Genomic DNA, 23,013 nt, shown 5'->3' with positions numbered 1-23,013 from the left:
CATGTTCTTAAAGTATGCATTGATTATCATGCGTCGGTGGCCATGCATTAGAATGACTATGCGTTAACAAATGTATACGATGACCATGCATCCTATCACAAGTTTTCTTGCGCTCACGCCAAGTATAACACGAAAGCAAGTTTCTTGGGTGATCCGAGGTCGAACTCAGGAACTTGTAGCTAGGTGTATGCGGTAATGTGCATGCGGCGGTTGAATGAAAGAATGATGGAGGGGTTGCTAAGCTAACACTACTTCTACTCCTAACTAACAGACAACACAATGAGAATATGAATGAGAGGTAGAGACATGACAACTATTGACAGGAAGTAAATGGATGGAAAAATAGATAAAATGTGGATATGTCTTCACTGCAACACTGAGCTTGAACGCAAGAGCAACCTCAGCCAAGCAAGCTATGCGATCATGATATACACACTTGAGCCTAATTCTAGGGCGTATGCGATGTATATGTGATAGTGCCGGGAAGCCTATGCATGCCTAAACCTCCATAACCCGCTCACATGCTCTCGCCGCATGAACGTGATGGCCGCATACCACCGTATCCTACTTCCTGGATGCATGCAATATCCTCTTCGTAGGGTGCATACGCTGTGTGATAGCAAACGAAGCTTATCTCTAAGTTCTCCATTCTTGCTTATGAATTCCAATCCACTCTCTCGAGTCTTAGATTTGGATTTTAGACTACTCTCTCAAGTATGCCTGAATGATGAATGATGCGCTCATAAGACAAGGTAACCGCATGAACTTTGCTGATATAAGATTATTCCTATCTCTAGTGAATACCTGCTTACATTGCTTAATGCGACCAACCACTTACCCTCCCGGGCAGTTAGTTGTTGCTGACTCTACTCATAGACAAGCGTTGCACCGCCTATAGACAAGCGTTGCTACAGCTTCACACTAAGCAAATAATGTTTATTCACACTCACACAACGCATACCTCTCGGTGGTTTGCTACATGTTTCATATCCCTAATCCACATGACTAAGTATGCGATACTCTAGCAATCTCACTAAGTGATGCAATGAAAGTTAAAGATGCTAAGTAAAGAAGATGGAGATGGAGTCGAAGAAAACATAGAAATGCATTGAACACATAATGTATTAATTCCTTAATCACAAAATGTAATACAATACAATATAAGAAACATGTCTTGCTTCCAGCGGATGTGCGTCAAGGCTGCCAATGGTGCCATGGAAGGACGGTGGAGCTGACTCTCTCGAAATCTAACTCCAGTCGTCACTCGGAATGGAAGAAGGAAATGAAGAACTCTAAAGATTTTTTCTCATGCATTAGTCTGGATCGCAGGGAAAACCCTGGATGAGTTGAAATTCTGCTCATCGGCTTCTTTATATAGAGCTTGGATCACCGACAACATTAATGCACTGCTCTGATTCTGACATTCGCGGCGCATTAGTCCTTTCTGAATCTCTGCGGCTAACGTTGTGGTAGGTGAAATGTCAACATCAGCTTTTGATTTTCCCGAGATGTACGTTGATGCGTTCATTCCACCAACCTTACGTTGATCCCTCTATTATGCGTTATTGTGTAGCTACAATCGTTTAGTGACCGTATTCACTTAATACCGCAACTTCGACACGATGACCGTAACACTTGATGAGCACAACTCCCATGCGATGGATGTATGCGGCTGATTACTGCAACACCCATGTGTTAATCGAACGCCTTTGCGATGGAGAGTTTCTCCGCATGCGGTCGTTTATGCAGTAGTCCGGCTTCCGCGTTTGCATCCACTTCCTGCGTTAGCTACAAAAATAGACAATTGAACGCATAATAATGGGTTAGCCGAGATTCTCAATGTTGAATACCGCAAGCTCCTTTTTTCATGAATTCCTAACATAATTGCCGCATAATCTACTTAACGCCATCATAATTCTAAATAAAAGGCCTAAGATGACATGCATTTCTGCATGTCATTAATCCATTTACACCCTATGGGTTTCACCCCCTTAGGCAAATTTACAAGCTCCCATACTGAAATGGAGTACATGGATTCCATTTCAAGGTTTATGGCTTTGACCCATTGGTCCTTTTCCACGTCATTCATCGCTTGTTTATAGGACAATTGATCCTCAACACCATCATCTGGTATGACAACTTAAGTTTTAGTTAAACCCAAGTAACAGTCAAGTAATATCACATCCCTTCCACTACGTCAGGCACTCTCAACAATTGAGAAGGACGAGACTGACCTGAAGTGTTGGCTTATCCATGAAGTCTTGATGAAGGATCAACTTCATCAACAACCCTTGTCGATTCTTCAATATCTTCACTTAATACTACTATGCTACAAGATTTACGATCTCTTATGTGGTCTTCCTCTAAAAATGTAGTGTTTGTCGATACAAACACTTTATTTTCTTGAGGATCATAGAACAGATTACATCTCGTCTCCTTAGGGTAACTAAAAAATTGGCATAATCTTGAACGAGGTTCCAACTTCTTAGGATTTGTCACTAACACATGTGCAGGAAAATTCAAGATTCTGAAGTAACGTAAACTTGATTTACGCCCCCTTCATAACTCGAAAGGTGTTTCAAAAATACTACTCGAGAGAACATTGTTCAAGATGTGAACCGTAGTCTCTACTACATACCCTCAAAACGAGTTAGGTAATTGAGCATAGCTCATCATAGAACGAACCATATCTAATAAATTTCTATTTCTCCTTTCTGATACACCATTCTGCTAAGGTGTACCAAGTGCTGAGAGTTGGGACTGTATTCCATGTTCTATCAAATATTCCTGGAATTCTAAATCCATGTACTTCACCCCCCCCCCCCCCGATCAGATCAAAGTGTTTTAATTGCTTTACCTAATAGGTTTTCAAATTCAGCCTTATACTCATTGAACTTTTCAAAAGCTTTAGACTTATGTTCCACTAGGTATAAGTAACCATATCTTGAATAATCATCTATAAAGGAGATGAAGTATCTGTACCCTTCTCTAGCCTTTACATTCATTGGACCACAAAGATCTGAATGTATGCTCCTAAGAGCTCTTTGGCTCTATAACCTTTTCCACTAAAAGGTCTTTTAGTCATTTTTCCTTCGAGACAAGATTCACATGGAGGTAATGAATCATCTTCCAACTTGCTTAGAAGTTTATTCTTTACCAATCTTCCAATCCTATCGAGATTTATGTGACCTAATCTCAAATGCCAAAGATATGTATCATTGTTACTTGAGAAATTCTTCGCCTTTTAGTTTGAGTATTAACAATTTTAAACATCTCATGATTTAAAAGTGCTTTTGATTCAATTAGTCTTCACACATATAAGTTGTCTTCTAGTGTAGCTGAACAAATAATCACACCATTTTTTTCAAAATGAACACTTCATTTGAATTAAAAGAAACTGAGTACGTTTGTTCAATTAAACAGGAAAAAGAAACAAGGTTCCTCTTCATCTAGGTCATTTACCACTAAACAAGTTTTCAGGACTAGTAAATTATATTTACCTTCCTTCTCTTTCTTCTTCTTAGCAAGGTACTTGGGGTTGCGTTTCCAGTGACCATCCACATTATAGTGGAAGCATTTGCTCTTGTCAGCCTTAGCTTTGCCATTGCTTTTTCCAACAACGGGAGCTTTCCCCTTCCTTCCTTTATTTTTCTAGATTCTTTTAGTGCAGAAGTTGAAGCAACAAACTTAGCTCCAGAGAATGAACCCTTATGGAACTTTTTGGAATGAGCAACATTTGTCACTCCTTCTTTTGGTCCTTTACCTTTCACGAGGGACTGAAAAGTCTGTAACTCATTCAGAAGAATAGTCAGATTGTACTATATTTTGTTCATTATCGTATTGCTATGAAATTGAATAAAACTCTTCGGAAGAGATTCTAAAATAAAGAACACCTGACTTTGCTCGTCTATGACTGCACTGTTCATTTTGGCGACATTTAAATGAACCATCAGGTCGATAACATGTTCTCTCATTGATTGGCTCTCTTTCATGAGTACATTATAAATGTACTTGAAGGCCTCATGTCGGATCTGAGTAGATGATTGTCCAAATATCTCTTGGAGAGACTCCTTGATCTGGCGTGCAGTCATCATGACCTCATGCTTCTTGGTAAGAATGACAGATAGACTTTCCACAATGTAGACTCGGCCCTTGTCATTGGCCTTTATCCAATGGTCATAAGCATTCTTCAATACTTGAGATGCATTTCGAGCAGGGATTAGAGGACATTCCTCCGTCAAGACAAACCGCAAATCATCACAACCAGAATCGTATTCAGGTTAGATTTCCACATTACATAGTTTTCACCGGTTCATTTTTAAGCAAAGATATGATTGTGGAAGACATGTTGAAACATATACCAATCAATTGACCTTATTAGTTATCTTTGTCATAACCCATTACTTAATTATTCAATCAATTTAGCAAAAACACATGTAATCATAAAATCCTAATTGAACTATTGATTTTAGTTTTTGCAATGATACTTCAGAGGTTTTAAGCAACATCAACCGAAGGGTGATCAGCTGTTCCTCCCCTGAATTCAGACAATCTCAGCCAATCACTAATACCAGAATAACTCTTATTCCTATAGTTTTTAGCTATTGTTGTTTCAGTCAAGGATTCATTAACTTGATTCATCCTAAGTATGACCCTCTCATTTTTTGATCCCAGAGGTACGATTCAACAAGCTACTGAAAGGAAAGATAACTGTTGAAGATTAACCTAAGAAACCCTATCCATTACTGGAGTTTGTGTTGTTCCGACCCCTAGATCAGGTCCTCCGAAGGGATGGTAGCTCTAAGACGACACGCAAGTGGACCATAGGAATCTCATGATGCAACTTAATGGAGGAGACCGTGGGATACGTTGACATGTGTCCCTCTCCCACTAACTTTATTATTGACTCATGCAAACACTTTCCGAAGGGAAGCTGTGCCCAAGGCAACATGAAACCAAGCATGAATCTCACGTTGTGAAATCTTGGGGTCGTGAAAGCTAAAATTTGATATTGTTGGGGTTGATGCTCTAAATTTCGTAAGGTTCTATAGTTTGTAAACATTATATGAACAAACTCTTATGTGATTAATAATATATGATATTTTATTCATTTTGTCTATAAAATATGTGACATTTTAGTTGCATTAACCACACACCAATAAACTAACATCCAAGGTTATCGTTGTAACTTAAACATGTATGTGGAGCCATACAGGTGGATCATGTTTAAATGATAACCTAAATGGTCTGTAGTATATGGATAAGGCCGAGTACCTTATCCTAGTGATACTACGAGTATGGCTCACTTTATAGATGTTACAATTGTTGTAAAGTACTACAAATGATTTAATCTTGATCATTGATATATTAGACATACGAGTGGGGATATTCTATACAAAGAAGTTTGTATAAGACTAGACCACGAAATGTTTAGTCTCATTATATAACATTGTTCATAATAGAGACTTTCATTTCACCAGGATGACCATAGGTAACCTGACCTGAATCCTGAGTGAGTTATGAACTCCTGCTTATGAGGGCAGTCCTTTAATTTGTAAGGGTGAGGTAGCTAGATCATCGACTCAACAAGCTTACCATTTTGGGGATTCGTCTGATTAGGGAGCCGAGAACATACCTGCACAAGATGGAATTCATTCCTTCCCTAAAGCAAGGATAAGTAGATAAATTGCTCCCTTAAGTAAGCAATCTCCCTTAAGGGCTGATTTTGGATCTTGAACAATGCGTTGCCACACCTCTCTTGGCCGGAGAGGGGTTTAGTCATAGTGGTACTATGATCTATTGTTCATTAGAGGGATCAATGGTACATAAAGAGTTAGATGTAACTACAGGGGTAAAATGGTAATCTGACCCAACTGTACTTACGAGCAATTTGTGAATGGTCATCGTACTGTTGATTGGTTACATCCAATGGACACAAAAATATATTTATAGTGTGAAGAGTGCAGTTGTCGATCTTTAGTGGAGTGCTCGATAGTTAACGGATGGTGGATAATGTAATTAAAGATTTTAATTGATTATTCATGTACCGTTGGAGCTTCAAGCTACAGGTCCATAAGATCCACTTGGTAGCTCAAAAGGATTTAGTTGAAAATCAATTTTTGGGTTAATTTGAATTGTTCAAATTAATAAGAGGGATTTAATTATATATGATATAATTAAATCATATATGATATAATTAAATTGATTCAATTATATATGATATAATTGTTATAATGTATTTGATACATTATAGTTTAATTGGAGGAAATAAATATTTGAATGAGATTCAAATGTATTTTCTATGAATGTGATTCATAGTTGTTAAATTTAATATAAATATGATTTATATTAAATACCATAAAATAGAAAAAAGAAACTATGGTTTATATTGTATATAATACAATATTAAAACTATAGGTTATATGTTATATTTGATATAACATATAGTTTAATACAAAGATAATATGATAAGTTAGTTATCATATTTATTTATATTATTCTATTATTATTTTGAATAATAACTTCTCTCTTTTCTCTCCAACCACCTTAGTGGGCGGTTATTGTTTTTGTGGCAAAAAGAAATAAAAGAAAATTGTATTCTCTTCTTCCTCTACACAATTGTACGTTGCATTACTAAATGATTGAATTTACAAAATCGTTCTATGTGCTTCAATCTTCTTCTTCCTCCAAACTCAAACAATCCCTCCTAACCAAAATAATCAGAGCCCACCACTCCTGAGTTCTCACCCTGAGAATACCAAAGGCTCACAGTGGTAGTGTCCGATCTATTTCATTTGAAAAGTTCTTGAAGACGGTCTCCAAGAGTTGCTGAGTTCGTGATTGTTTGAGGGAATTACACAAAGAAAGGTTCTTCAAAGGTGATATCTCTTGAACCATTTTTTATTCTATCAAGCATATTGTAATTTACTTTGATGCATATCTTGTATGTTTACTGTAAATTTAGTTTTCAATCAAAATGGAATTTGGACGATCCGCTTCCGGTCAAGGATCTCCTTCAAAAACGAGTTCCTTCAGATATATCATATATACCAACTTCCTCCCACTAAAATATTCTAATATTTTACTAGGATTTTATTATGCTTAGTTAAAGCCCGGGTAATAAATTTATCTAAGTCATTTATATTTGATCAATATAACATTTATATTGAATAATTTTACAATACTTGATTTTATTTATTAAAATCTTTTAATAAAATCAATCATTTATTGTATGTTTATAAAATATTTACCTAATTCACCTTCCGGGTCGGTTCCCAAGTTGAGGTGTTCCGCTTCCTTCAGCTTAAACACCCCCTGACAGAATCTACCTTAAACAAAAGTCCCTTATGGACAATTATTTTATAAATTTAATCTTTTGTTGAAATTCATTTTAATCCTATCAAAATAAATTAAAAGGATTAATCTATTCCTAATCCCATTAAAAATAACATAAGTCAATTTTAAACAACTTAAAAGAATTTGGACGTATGTTTGCATGCAATCTAGATTATAGATTTTTAATCTATTTCACTAATACTAGAACTCTTTATAAATTAATGAATTATTAAATCTATAAACACTTCAAGCATTCACATACATCATTGCACTATTTATTAGAACAATTTTAATATATAGTATGATGCATGGACATGCTTAGGTCAATCATACATCACTAACATAACACTTATATTATGATGCATGAGCATGCTAATTCAATCATGTATCTATCAAATATAACCCTTTATATTTAATTATGATGCATGTATATGTTTATCCTAAGGTGGGTATTTTTTAATCTATATGACATACAATATGTAATATGAATTTAAAAAATAATTTAAAACATACATCCAATACATAATTAAATTAAACAACAAAAATTAGACTAAATTTTGGCAACCTAATGCAAAATTAATTGATTAAATTAATATAATATTATATTAATTTAGTTACTTAATTAAATTACAATAGGAAAATTAGGTTAAAGCTGTTGTTGAAGACATCCTGCGTATGCCCCCAGCGTTTCGTCCAAACTTGGAGCATTGCAACGCTGCGACTGCTGCGCTTTACCACTGCCTTTCAGTGTTGTAACGCTGCGATAGGCAACGTCGCGATATTGATCAGTAGATCACTCCCGTTCTACACGTTTTCTACTCCAAACTCACCCCAAACACTTTCATTTCTTCCCAATCTCTTCAGCAATTGTTGCTCTATCGATCGACACAGACTTACACACTAGAAGCAACAATTAAATTGTCCAAAAAAAATACAACAAACCCTTACAATTTAATCAAATTAAAAAGCAATCTAGTGCAAAAATAAAAAACATCCAATTTGCAAACTAATATTCAAATATTCCATAATACAGAATATAAAACCCACCTCGAAACGATTTTATTTAAAAAAAATACGAAGAATGCAAGGAATTGGTTCTAATACCAATTGAAAAGAGGGATCAAATTCCATAGCGGAAGCGTATTGTTAAAATGCCTTGCATCCCATAATTCGATTTTTACAATAAACAAAATCATTATACTAAAAAGAATGTATAAACATGTAAATTAGCATGCATTAGGGAAAAGATTAAAATGATTCTTACCTTTGTAGATTCCCTAATATAACGAACAAGCCTCTCCAAGGTTCTAACGAACGGATCTCTAAACGGTCTTGATCATGAACAACTCTTTGAGAGATCTCAAACACTACCACGAGAGTAACCTCGTTATTCTCTTAGGATTCCATAGAGAATAGGTGGCATCTAACTATTAGGAGAGGGAGAGAAGAATAGGGTTTTAGAGAGTAGAGAGACTTAGAGAAAATTCTGCACAACAACACTAGGGTGTTGTGTATTGTTAGAGTTTCTCTGTAATGAGACTGTATGAGAAGGTGAATTTGCAAAGGGCCAAAGGGAGGTCTTTATATTGACAAGGGTCAAACCCCTTTCCTAATATATTTTCCTTTTCAATAATTAATTAAATAGCATTTATTTAATTAATTAGCCCATTTAATTAAATAACACTTATTTAATCAACTAGTCTAATTAAATAACACTTATTTAATTTTCATAATTAAATAACACTTATTTAATTTTAATTTTCACAATAATTAATTAACCATTTGTACATTAAACTCAAATTAATGTATATATTTAATTATCATAAACATCGCATGTATATGTGCAAATATTACTTTCCAATTTAATTATAGATCATATCCATAATTAATTATATATTAATCACATTAATATATAGTTTTCTCAAATTAATTTGAACAATTCAAATTATCCCTTTTAAGTATCCTCTAGTGAGCTAATGAGGGGACTTGATAGACCTGTAGATCAAAAGCTCCAATTATATGAAATTAATTGGCTAAACTCATTAACCAAATTAATCAATATTCATTAACTGTGGGTACACTCCACTAAAGACCCATAGCTACACTCTTCTGACTATAGATATATTTCTTTGTCCATGGATATAGATCAATTCCAGCAAGTTAGTCCTTCACGAGTGTTCGTAACTCTAACTGGGTCAAATTACCGTTTTACTCTTGGGTTACTTCTGACTCCTTAAGTATCAGTGTTCTTCTAATGAACAACTTATTTATAATCCAACCAATAAACAGAACCCCTCTCAGCCCAACAAGAGGGTAGGACCCTTTGTTCAAGTCCCAAAGACACCACTTAAGGGAACACTCATTTATTTACCCTTAAGACGGAAAATAGTGAATTTCATCTTATATTATTATGTTCTCAACTCCCCGCTCGGTCTTGTCCCCAAAATGGTGGCATATTGGGTCGACGAACTGGCCACCCTTACCCATACAAATCAAACGAAAATCCCTCGTGAACAGGAGTTTATAATATACTCGGGATTAAGACTAAGTCGCCTAGGTCATCCTATTGAAACAAAAACCTAATTACACCACTTAAGGGAACACTCATTTATTTACCCTTAAGACGGGAAGGAGTGAATTTCATCTTATATTATTATGTTCTCAGCTCTCCGCTCGGTCTTGTCCCCAAAATGGTAGGCATATTGGGTCGACGAACTGGCCACCCTCACCCATACAAATCAAATGAAAATCCTTCGTGAACAGGAGCTCATAATATACTCAAGATTAAGACTAAGTCACCTAGGTCATTCTATTAAAACAAAAACATAACTGGTCAATGGTGTTACTGTTGGAGTTGATGCCCTAAAGTCTCGTGTCCTGTAGTTTGTAAACAGTTTGTACGAACGCTTGTGTTGTATAATATATGATATTTTCTTCACATCTTGTTTTTTTTGCTCAATTGCATGTCTTATTTGCTTTACCATAAACCAATAAACTTAAAATCACTGATTATCTGTATGTAACTTAAGCATGTATGTGGTGACATATAAATGGATCATGTCTTGAGTGATAACTAAAATGGTCTGTAGTATATGGATATAAGAGGGAAATCTTATCCTGGTAAGCTACGGATGCGACCCGCTTTGTGGAATGGTCATAAGGTTTTGTGACTTATCACAAAGGTCCTGATCCTGATCATTCGTTTTGGGGACATGTGAGCGGGGGGTCCTATACAAAGAGTTTGTATAAGACCTGACCATGAAGTGTTAACGTCTCGTTATATAACATCGTTCATGCAAAGACTTCACTTCACTAGGATGACCATAGGTAACATGACTCAATCTTAAGTGAGTTGGGAACTCCTGCCATTGAGGGTGGTCCTTTGATTTATATGAGTGCGAGTGGTCAAGTCGTCGATTCAAACCTACCATTTTAGGGATTCGTCTGATTTAGGAGCTGGGAACTCAGCTACACAAGATGGAATTCACTCCTTCCCCGAGACAGGGGTAAGTAATAGATAGCTCCCTTAAGGTTGATTCCAAGGCTTGAACGATGTAGCACCACACACCTTCTCTTGCCCATCTTGACCTTTAACTATCAAAGCGTTGTAAATATTAGCCATTTTGTCCGGGGAAAAGAAGGTGTTCACACATAGTTGTCTATGTTATATTTTTCATTAGAAGAATCAATGGTACTTAAGGAGTGAGATGTAACTACAAGGGGAAAATGATAATTTGGCCCAGTTGTACTTACGAGCATCTGTGAAGGGTCATCATACTCACGATTGGTTATATCTGATGGACACAGAAATATATCTATGGTAAGAAGAGTTCAAACTATTGGTCTTTAGTGGAATGCCTGATAGTTTGATGGTGGGGATCTCGTGCCTAAAGAGTTTAGTCAGCTATTCACGGACCGTTAGAGCTTTGACCATAGGTCATTAGGTCCCTGGTAGCTTGAATAAAGTCAAGAATCAGTGTTTGGGTTAATTTGAAATGTTCAAAATTACAAGAGGAGGTTCGATTAATATATGATATAATTGGACTGGTTAATTATATATGAATAATTGGCTAAATGTATGAGAATACATTATTTTGAAGGAAATTAGATATAAAATATGATTTATTATCAAGTAGAGGAGAAATTACTATAGTAGATATGTGATATCAAACTATAGGATAAAAATATAATATGATTATATTTATTAATAATTTAATTGGTTAATTATATGATAATTCACCTAAAAACTCTCTCAGACGTGCGTTAGTGGGAAAACCGCGTCAGTTATTGTAATCAAAGAATAAAAATGAAATTTTGTTACATTTTGAAAAATTCAGAAAAAGATTGAAAGGTTTTGCATTGGTGTGGAAACATAGACAATTGCATTAGTCAAGAGCCTATACGATAGTCGCTCAACGCCTAAACAATCGCACGCTAATTCCTAAACGATCAGATAGCTTTCCTAAATGATCGTATAGTGTGTCGTTTTTCCTAAACGATCGTATACCTTTTCCTAAATGATCGTTCAGTAAAACCTACACGATCGTGTAGTTTCTTCTAAACGATAAGCATCTAGCTATGCAATAGCTTCCTATTCTCTCCCACTTGCTTATCGTCTACACGATCAGTTCTTCCTCCTACCTCTACCAAACTCATCATAGACCACTCTTTGGATTCTCACTCCGAGAATACCAAGGGCTCTATTTTGGTGGTGTCATCCCCGCTGTGTTCACTCGTTCGTGATAGTTCATGGTGCTGTCATTTGTGTAGACGATCGTGCTGCTGTAGACGACTCATTTGCTGGGCGATAGTAGATCGGGTAGAGGTCTTCCGTTGCGTTGAGTTCCAAAGCTTGAAGAGCGTCTTCAACTGATATGAGAACTCTTTCACTTACATTTTAGTGTTCAAAGCATGCCGTTAATTACTGTATATTTGCATAACTATATGTTCAAATGTATATGGTGTATTTCGGTCACGGTAAAATTGGAGAGATCCAACGCCGCTCATGGAACTCTTCGTTAAGAGATCCTTCAGTTACATCTAGTGGTTACTATTTCGCGGTCCAGTCTTATGAAAACTCATTGCATAGGATACCTCCACTCGCATGTCACCTACATGAACGTGTTGGATCATTATGTTTGTATCAAATACAAAGTGGGTCATATCCATAATGTTACCAGGATAAGGTACCCAATCTTATCTCTATACTATAGACCTTTACACTGTATCTTGAATATTTATCCTTGTATGTCTCCACATACAGTTCAAGACTCATAAGACAGCCTTATATATTAATTTATTGGATTTAGTGTTATTAAGACAAAATAGACAACAATTCAAACAATGACATTTATTCAATTAACATCCATAACTTTTTATTGATGACGGTCAATTAATAACATTTACTATCTATGAGTTTTAGGGCATAAAACCCAACAGGTAGCACCCTGATCACCTGAATGGTGCTATTGAAACACATTCAAGTAGCATGTGAAAAACCATCTCTCGGGTACAAGAATTAATAGTTTGAAACCATGTTCACAAACCATTCAAATCAATGTAGAATAAAATCAGGTTCCAAACCAAAATTTCATAAATCCAGTTCTTATAAAACAATGAGAATTCAGAAATCATGATTCAATGCATTTCTGAAATAATAATCAGGTAAAACAGATCATGCTAATGTTGGGGTTGATGCTCTAAATCTCGTAGGGTCCCATAGTTTGTAATTGTATTGTACAAACATTTTATTTATGTAATAAGATATGTGATGTTTTATTTCCAAAATAGTCGCATTAACCACAAACCAATGAACTAACATCCAAGGTTATCTTGTAGTTTAAACATGTATGTAGAGACATACAGGTGGATCATGTTTAAGTGATAACCTAAATGGTCTATAGTAGATGGATAAGGCTTGATACCTTATCCCGGCTAGGAGTATGGCCCGTTTTGTATATGTTACAATTGTTATAAAGTGCTACAAATGATATGATCCTGATCACTCATGTGGAGACATGTAAGTGAGGATATTCTATACAAAGGAGTTTGTATAAGACTAGACCACGAAATGTCTGTCTCATTATATAACGTCGTTCATAATAGAGACTTTCATTCCACCAGGATGGCCATAGGTAACATGACCTGAATCCTAAGTGAGTTGTGAACTTCTGTCTATGAAGGTAGTCCTTTGATTTGTATGGGTGAAAGTGGTCAGATCGCCGACTTAATAAGCCTACCATTTTGGGGATTCGTTTTATTCGGGAGCTGGGAACACAGCTACACAAGAAGGAATTCACTCCTTCCCCAACGTTAGGGTAAATAGATAAATTGCTCCCGCCTGATTCAGGGGCTTAAACAATGTGGCACCACACACCCTCTTTTGGCTCGAGAGGGGTTTGGTCATAGTTGAACTATGATTTATTGTTCATTAGAAGGATTAGTGGTACTTAAGAAGTTAGATGTAACTACAGGGGCAAAACAGTAAATTTGGCCCAGTTGTACTTATGAGCAATTTGTGAAATGATCATTGTACTGTTGATTGGTTATATCCAGTGGACACATAAATATATCTGTAGTGTGAAGAATGTAGTTGTCAGTCTTTAATGGAGTGCCTGACAGTTAACAGATGGTGAATAATTTAATTAAACTCCTTTAATTAATTATTCACGTACTGTTGGAGCTTCAATCCACAGATATATGAGGTCCCCTCTGTAGCTAAATGGGAATAAATGAGAATCAATTTTTAGATTAATTTCAATTGTTCAAATTAATTTAAGGAATTAGTTATATGTGATATAATTACTTTATTCTAATTATATATGATATAATTACAATAACGTATTTTGATACATTATAATATAAAATTTATTTGAAAGGAAGTAAATATTTGAATATGATTTAAATATTAACTATATGATTTTGATTCATATAATTAAATTTAATACAAATGAAATTTATATTAAATGTCATTGGTGATAGAATAGAAAATATAGACTATATGTTATATTTGATATAACATATAGTTTAATATATACATTGTATGATAAGGTAGTTATCATATAAATATATATTAAATTGATTTATAAAAATAAATTATTTTATTTTAAAAATCATTTTAGGAGGGAGTTACAACTCCCTCCCACTATTTTCTTTCTATAACGTGTTAGTGGGCAAAAGAGAATAGCTTCTTCTTCCTAGCGTGGTTTCACAAAAAGAGACTAGATCTATAGAAACGTTTTGGGTATCTCAAAATCTCATTACTTTCTTTCATCTCTCTAAAAAATCCCTCTCTTCCAAAATAGTCAGATCCCACAAAACTCTTGGTTCTCACCTAGAGAAAGGTAACATTTGTGGTGGTGTCCTCATTGACAGTTAGAGGGCTTGAGATTATTTGTGACAAGATTTAGAGAAGGAATCTCGTGAAGAAGGGTTCTTCAAGGGTAAGGTTTCTTAAACCCTTTTTCTATTATGTAATCTTTGTTTTAAAGCATGCTACAATTATCTTTTAAATGCACAATCTGTACGTATTTGCTGTAAAATTTATGTTCTGTAAACTTTGGGTGTGGGTCCAATCCTATGCTTCCACTCAAGGACCTTTAATGGTTCCTTCGGCCAACACCTTTCACAAATCATAACATAATATCATATGTATATATTTTTCATATCAAAACACTTAAAATAAAGTCACGGACATGAATTCACTTATAGACCTTCCTGATCTCAATCTAACCTAAAACAAGATCCCATGGTTACTAGACACTCACAAGAGGTTGAAATAACCTTAAACAATCATAAATGATTCCATACGACTAATTGAACTCAATTTGATCCCCGAACCTTGACATTTTACACCTTAAGCACATTTTCCTTAAAATATCCAAAATAGTCCAAAAATCACTTTAAAATATAAATTTATTCATTTTAGGGTCAAAATATCAAGAAAGTCCTAATTGGGCTTTAAAAATGCTCACCAACACCTAAAATGGTCATGGCAAGGCCAATGAGCAGCAAAAATGGGTATGGGCGTGCTGCAGAGGGTGTGGGCGAGTTTGGCTGGGCTGGGGCATGCGACTGTGGGCATGAGACGAGCGTTAGGGGGCGTTAGACACGGCAGGTGGCGTGTGGGGTTGACAGATGTGGGGGGCGCGGGCGTGGGGTAGTGGCCATGCGTGAGGGTGTCGGCCTGCTATCTTCGACCAGTGCCCTACTTCAACCCAATTTTCCAAAGCTTCAAAACATCATTTCCAATTAATTAAACTTCAAATAACTTTTATTGAGTTATGTACTCTAGGAGTTGGGAGTTGTTAATATAAGTTGTATAAACTTTGAGTTGTTATTAATAAAATAACTGTTGATTTTGAAATAATCTGTGAAGGCTTTGAGCAGAAACGTGGATCAGTCCCAATTTCAATTTTACACATAATGAAAATTACAGATCATGAATTATGCAATAACACAAAATTTACAGCATGCTATCAAAATTAAACAGAAAGAAAATTATAGTTTCAAGTAAACTTACACTTGAATAATCGTTCTTCTTCACAAATTGTTTTCTTCGGTCACGATCTACCACAAACCAAAAGGCCTCGAACAATGAGAACACCACCACAATAGAACCTTCTGTATTCTCTATGGGATGAGAATCGAGTTTTGTGGGCTCTTAAATTTTTGGAGAATGAAAGATTGAGAGGAGAGAAGAGTTTTCATGGGAGGTTTTCTAGAGTCTCACACACTGAGATTAAAATCTCCTGTATTCTCTTATGTGAAAAAGAAGAAACTAGCCAATCACACACCACTCACCCTCGTAGAAGGTTGAGATATTAGGGATCCATTTTAACTTCAAAATTTAAAATAAACTAAAATAAAATAAAATTTAATTTATTTAATATATATAATTATACATTAACTAACTTAATATACAATATATACTTACTATATGTTATATCCAATATAACATATAACCTATAGTTTATATTATATCAAGTACAATATAACCTATACTATTTATTTCTCTCATTAATATAAATTTCATTTATATTAAATTTAATCACATGAAACCAGTTCACATAATTAATATCAGAATCATATTCAAATATTTATTTCCTCTCAAATAAATTTATATTATAATGTATCAAATACATTATAATAATTATATCATATATAATTAAGTAAAATTAATTATATCACATATAATTAATTCTCTCAATTCAAATTAATCCAAAATTGATTCTCATTAAATCCCCGCTGAGCTACAAAAGGGACCTTGTGGACCTTTAGATTGAAGCTCCAAAGGTACTTGAATAATTAATTAAACTTCTTTAATTAAATTATTTAACATCCATTAACTATCGGACACTCCACTAAAGACTGACAACTGCACTATTCGCACTACAAATATATTTTTGTGTCCATTAGATATAATTAGTCAATCGTGCAATGACCCTTCATAAATTACTCGTAAGAACAGCTAGGTCAAAATACCGTTTTTCCCCTATAGTTACATATAACTCCTTAAGTACCATTGATCCTTGTAATGAACAACAAGTCATAGTCCAACTATAATCAAAACCCTTCTCGGGCTAGGAGAGGGTGTGACGCCACATTGTTCGAGTCCCAGAATCAGCCCTTAAGGGAGCAATTTATCTACTTACCCCGACAATGGCGAATGAGTGAATTTCGTCTTGTGTAGCTATATTCCCAGTTCCCCAATCAGACGAATTTCCAAATGGTAGGCTTACTGAGTCTGGCCACTCTCACCCATACAAATCAAAGAACCGCTCTTATAGGCAGGAGTTCACAACTCACTCAGGATTTAGGTCATGTCACCTATGATCATCATGGTAAAATGTAAGTCTTTATTATGAATGACATTATATAATGAGACTAGTCATTTCGTGGTTCGGTCTTACTTTTTTTATATAGAATACCCCCGCTCACATGTCTCCACATGAATGATCAATATCAGATCATTTGTAGCACTTTACAACAATTGTAACATCTACAAAGTGGGTCATATTCATAGTGTCATTAGGATAAGGTATCCAATCTTATCTATCTACTATAGACTATTTAAGTTATCACTTAAACATAATCCACTTGTATGTCTTTACATACATGTTTAAGCTACAAATGATAACCTTGGAGGTTAGTTTATTGGTTTGTGAGTTTAATGCTACTAAATGTCAAATAAAACAGCTCGAATTTTATTAAATAAAAAAATGTTTGTACAATACAATTACAAACTACAATACCCCAAGAGATTTAGGGCATCAACCCTAATAGATCTAAATTTAGTCGTATACTTAGTTTATAAGTTGTAAGTAAAACAGGTCAAGGCAGGCAACAAGTATCACAAAGGGGTGTTATCTACTATCTTCACACCTCCTCTTGGATTGAAGAGGCAAGCTCGGGAGGGGTGTGATATGATCTATTTGTCACTCACCGTTGTTTTTTTTTTTTAAAAAAAAATTGCTAACACTTACACTCTTCCTGTTAACACTATAAATCCATATAGTTTTAGAAATAGCATAACACTATATATTTGTGTTTAGACTATAATGACTAATACATAATTTTTTTCATAGTATAATTGAAATTTTAGAGGACTCAAACCACAAACTTCGTAGTTGCTAACACACTCACATGTTAGTCGAAGTATATTCGTTTTTTTGTTGTAATGACATATGATCAGAGAACAAAGATTTTACAAATATATATATATATATAACACGAAATTTTCAAATATAGAACGAAACTCCTCTCGAAAAAAAAAATAAAATAATTTGATGGTGCCCTAGCCAATGTAAAATTTTGTAATTATGTTTTAAAGATACAAACAAGTTTACCAAGACGAGCATATGTTTAGGCGGTATGAATTAATAATTTAGTTAGTGATGAGGAAAACAATTCTTATACGTCAAAGCTTTTATTTTATTTTCAAAAGTCATTATGAATTATAAGTTTGTCATTTTATTGGGAAGAAAAAAAGATAAGATTATAATACTAGAAGAAGCGGACAAAATAGAATTCCAAGTCCAACGAGGCGGGTAAGGGAAGGGAATAAACTATTTAAGAAATAACGACTTACAAAGTTTCATTTATAAAACTTAATACAATCATGCTATTTATATATATATATATAAAAATAACATATACAGAGAGCATCGTCGGCTAATTTTGCCAATGTAAATTACGTCAAATCATTCAATCATGATTTATTTTTGTCTCTTATTCTTTTAAAAAATATTATTGATTTAGTTCACATCACAATATGTTTTTTATATAGAAAAATTATACCATATTTTTAAGGAATATTATTTTAAATAACAAAGTTATCGAAAATATTTACAAATATATTAAAATATCACTGTCTATCTGCGATAGACCGCGATAGAATACTATCTATGTCTATCATGATACAGATAAACACAAATAGTAGTCTATCACGATCTATCGTATATAAACAGTGAAATTTTGCTATATTTGTAAATATTTTGACTTGTTTTCCTATACTTAAAAACAACCTTACTTTTAAAGCATGTTGACATGACAAACAAATAAATAAAAGTAGTATGAAAATGTTTTCATACTACCGTCATATTGAAAATGTTTTAATACTACTATCATTTATTATTTGTCAGGTTAATATGGTTTTAGAATGAGATATTTTCAGGGTTGTTTTCAAATATAGTTAAATGAGCAAACTTGTTTATAAATATAATAAAATGTCATTATCTATTAATGATAACACTAATTATCCGTGTCAATCACTATCTATCATTGTCTATCACTGATAAATATAAACATTTTTTTTATATTTAAAAATATTTATAGTAGTTTTGCCATCTTAACTTTGTACTCTGTGTAAAAAAAACCCTTGAACTTTCAAAAGTTTGGAAAATACCTTTAAATGTAAAATAATAATAATAATAATAATAATAAATAACACTCTTACTATTAATTTTGGATAAAAACCATTAATATTTTTTTTTAAAAAAACAAACATTTAAAAGTTAAAAAAATAACCTTAAACTAAAAGGGAAAAAAAGAACCCTAATCTCCTTAACAGAAAGAAGTATTATTTAATGAAATTTGCAGTTGTCATTTAGGACATTATTTTTATGGGGAATTATGTGAACATTGTTATTTTTTTGTAATATTCCCAGGGAGAATAACAAATATGCCCATGCTTTAGCAGCCTTGACATCCTCTCGTAGTGTTCTTTGATCTGGAAAGATGTTTTTTCATATAGCATTCTCTCCCTCCTTCACGATTAGGAAGCCAGGGAGTTCGGTTGAGCGGTACTTCTTTGTTTTTCCTTCTTGTCTTAAAAAAATTTCTCTTAATGTTAGTATATGAACACAAATTGTCAATACTCGTTGAACCTTCGCATTAATTTTCAACCTTACAAATAAAAAGAAAAGCTCATATATAGATTTTTTTTATTGAAGTTTTATTGAGTTTGAAAATAACCATTTTTAAAACAAATTATATCCTATTTTATTATTATTTTTTATATAGATACATTATATTAATGAAAACTTAAGTTAAAACACAAAATATCACAAGATTCAAAATTCAAAATCTATTCTTAAAACTTACCAAAACGCACACTCAACTACTAACTTACAATTTTGTTAAAACATGTAAGTCCTAAGATCGATCCCCGAAGTGCTTCCATTATTTTGTTATGATCTATATATCTTTACTCGAGTAGTAATTTATTTATTTTTAACGAGATAAACAACGGTCGAATATTTAACGAAAAGGATATTAAAAGGGGAAAAATAGAAAAAAAATAGAGAACTCTTATGTTTGAAGTAGGGGAAAGAAAGGAAATGAAAGAGAGAGATGATGAGGTATAGATAGAGATCATTAAAGTGTAGGAGTATTTTTGAAACAACAAATAAATAATTCCATACAAAACTAATATTTTTTAATTTCTCTAAAAGTCTATGGCTATTTTTGAAAATTTTGAAATTATTGATTGTTTTAATATAAATTGAGAGTAGGAAATTTTGATACTTTATTACAAATTAAGCTCTTATTGGCAAATTATAGGTATTCATTGAAGTATAAGGTTACTTTGTACAATTTAGCGCAATTTATAGTGTGGAGTGTGAACAAAGTGGTTTCGTAAATTAATTTTGCAGGGCATCCCTGTTGGTCATCGTACAAATGGGCAGTGGGCGTGCAAATATTATCAATGAGCGTCAACTATACAAACACTGTGGACTAGACGAAGGAAGACTGACGGAAGGCTCCTTGGTTGGGTGGACAATAAAATAAGCAGGCGAATATTCAAAGTCTTCGCAAACGCTGCGTTGCCTTGGTCACCTCTTTTACTATTACAATTTCCTCTTCCCCTCACAATGCAGTTGCAGTTTCAGTTGCAGAATTCTCCAACTGTTCACACTTTCACTTTCTCCTCCTCTCTGCTGCCATGGAATTCGCTCTGGAATTCATACTAAGTAGGCGTCTGCTTCTCTCTCCGTCTCAGGTTTGCCTTTTCCACCTCTTCTTCCCACAATTTCTCTTTCTGTTTTCTGTCTTCTTACTTTGGCTGCCTCATTGGAATTTGTCCGGATGCTTTTTGAGCACACGAAGGTCGAATTGCTTGGCTCTCTTTCTCAATTCACCTTCGTAGTTATAATATATCTGCAGTTACAATTGCTTTCCTATCTTTTCACCTGCCTCTTTCTCTTGCGATCTTCCTGTCTGGTAAAGACACGCGCGCCACATACACATTCCAACTTCAGTAATCCTTTATACAGGGGATCGAATATACAATTGGAACCTCCGCGGAAAACTGAGGTTCTAAGGCCAAGATAGATTTCTCAATCCAAGAACTAAAATAAAATTAGAATCCATCGATAGTTTACAATGTCAGAAAAATATCTTATTTACAGTGATGAGATCTAGCCGAATATCAGAATTGTTGAGTTGTTGATAATATAAGTCCAAGTTTATGAAGTAGATGAAGTAAAACGTTAATGTAAAATCCCATGGTATATGAAGGAGAGGAAGCAATACGTGAAATGACAAACATGAGGTAGCAAAATTTCATTGTATTTTATCTGATGTTCGAAAGTCTTTTCTGAGGAATGTGTATCCTCTCTTTAAATGGAGAATTGTTTTTTGGAATAGTGCACTTCTAGCTCTATTTAAACGAACTAATCGAAAAGGAACAAAATAAACTTTGATGATGTTTGTGATAACTGATAGAATTAAAAGTAGTCTGAAAATAGTAAAAACCTTAGATTTCGGTATTTCTTTGCCTAGTCGCATTCTAGATGGGCAAATATCTTTTAATTTGTTCTTATTTATGTAATAACCTTCTACTTATTAATGTTGTACGTGTTGTTATTATTATTATTTCCAGTAATGAGAATCAGATGTGTTTAATATTTGTTATGATCTACGATGAGAATTTACTGCTGACCTACACATGTTCAAGCCATGCGTATTTCCGAATTATTTCTTTTCTTGTCATTAGCATCCATGGGGAGTTGACATTCTATTCATCATCTATAATCTGAGCTCCGCATGGAACAACCATTCCTTTCTTTTATTGTGTGATGTCTATTTAATTAGTTGCTTCAAATTGGTTAATGGCATTGCTTCTGATTATATGGTGCGTTATTGCTTAATTTTGCCCCAATATCACTAATGTTACAAGCAAAGGATGTCCACTTGAGTCCCACATTTTCCTTATAATGACGTTTACCTTCAAAATAATTGTCTCGTATTTAACTTGTTCAATTTTATAGGTTTAGATACTTAGGCATGGCTGCTTTTGAAAAAGACGATATACCAATGCTATCAAATACCGATCCACCGATGTTTGATGAACAAGCGGATTCTTATTTTCCTTCATATGCATCCTTGGGCCGGAGTTCGTCACTATCAATTCCAGCAACTTCTTCTGGGATGTATGGAAGTGAAGCAAATCTTGTTGCTCATACTGGTCCCCTACAAATCGGAAGAAGTTCATTCATGGTGAGTGGTTCAAAATATACTGGCGGCAAGCCTGAAAAACTTTCACAGTCAAAGCCAGGAGTGACTGAAAGCAAAACGGCAGAGCCGTTGGCAGAAAAATTTCCTTCCTTCAAGACGACAGATGAGTCTGATTGGTCCATTCATAACTATGCTGGTAGAAACGAACACTTAATAAGGTCTGGCCAGCTGGGATTGTGCAATGATCCTTTCTGTATAACTTGTCCAACATATAATTTCAAAGCATCACAACAGAAAAGCTCAAGAATGTCAGGCATATTTGACGCCAAGGTATTTTCTCTCCCACTCAGACCAATGGATTACTTTTACATGTCATGCTTACAGGCTTTTACATGATACAATTTTTAGTATATGATCTTAGTGAGGTTTCATGTTTCCTTTGGACTTCGGTTTTGAAACTTTTTTTTTACATGTCATGTTTACAGGTTTCATGTTTCCTTTACATGATACAATTTTTTTTCCTGTATGCTTGTATTCGTTCATTCTTTCTCAATGAAAGTTGTTGTTTCTATAAAAAAAAAAAAAAAAAAAAAAAGAAGAAGAAGAAAAAAGAAAAGAATAAATGTTAATTTCTGACCTATTTATGAATATCTCGTTTAATTCATACTTGAGTTTAGTTGAAGTTCCGATGAAAGCGACAACAGCTTATCTTTCCTTTGT

At 34.1% G+C, this 23,013-nt stretch overlaps 1 protein-coding gene across 2 annotated transcripts in view; it reads left to right on the top strand.

The window, feature by feature from the left end:
• Window positions 1-20,554: 20,554 nt before the first annotated feature.
• LOC120082679 (probable cyclic nucleotide-gated ion channel 20, chloroplastic) overlaps window positions 20,555-23,013 on the top strand; it is a 40,267-nt gene continuing 37,808 nt past the window's right edge. Inside the window, exons 1-2 of one of the 2 annotated variants that reach the window (XM_039037948.1) lie at window positions 20,555-20,836; window positions 22,107-22,623. In XM_039037948.1, the coding sequence (XP_038893876.1) occupies window positions 22,123-22,623 (501 nt within the window). In that variant the 5' untranslated portion in view covers window positions 20,555-20,836; window positions 22,107-22,122. The remainder of the gene's footprint in view (window positions 20,837-22,106; window positions 22,624-23,013) is intronic. The other variant, XM_039037949.1, reaches the window with a different exon arrangement.

The sequence above is a fragment of the Benincasa hispida genome, chromosome 8, assembly GCF_009727055.1.
Source record: "Benincasa hispida cultivar B227 chromosome 8, ASM972705v1, whole genome shotgun sequence".
Classification (NCBI taxonomy): domain Eukaryota; kingdom Viridiplantae; phylum Streptophyta; class Magnoliopsida; order Cucurbitales; family Cucurbitaceae; genus Benincasa; species Benincasa hispida.
Note: the sequence above shows the minus strand (reverse complement) of the source record. Positions and strands in the feature narration are given on the sequence as shown.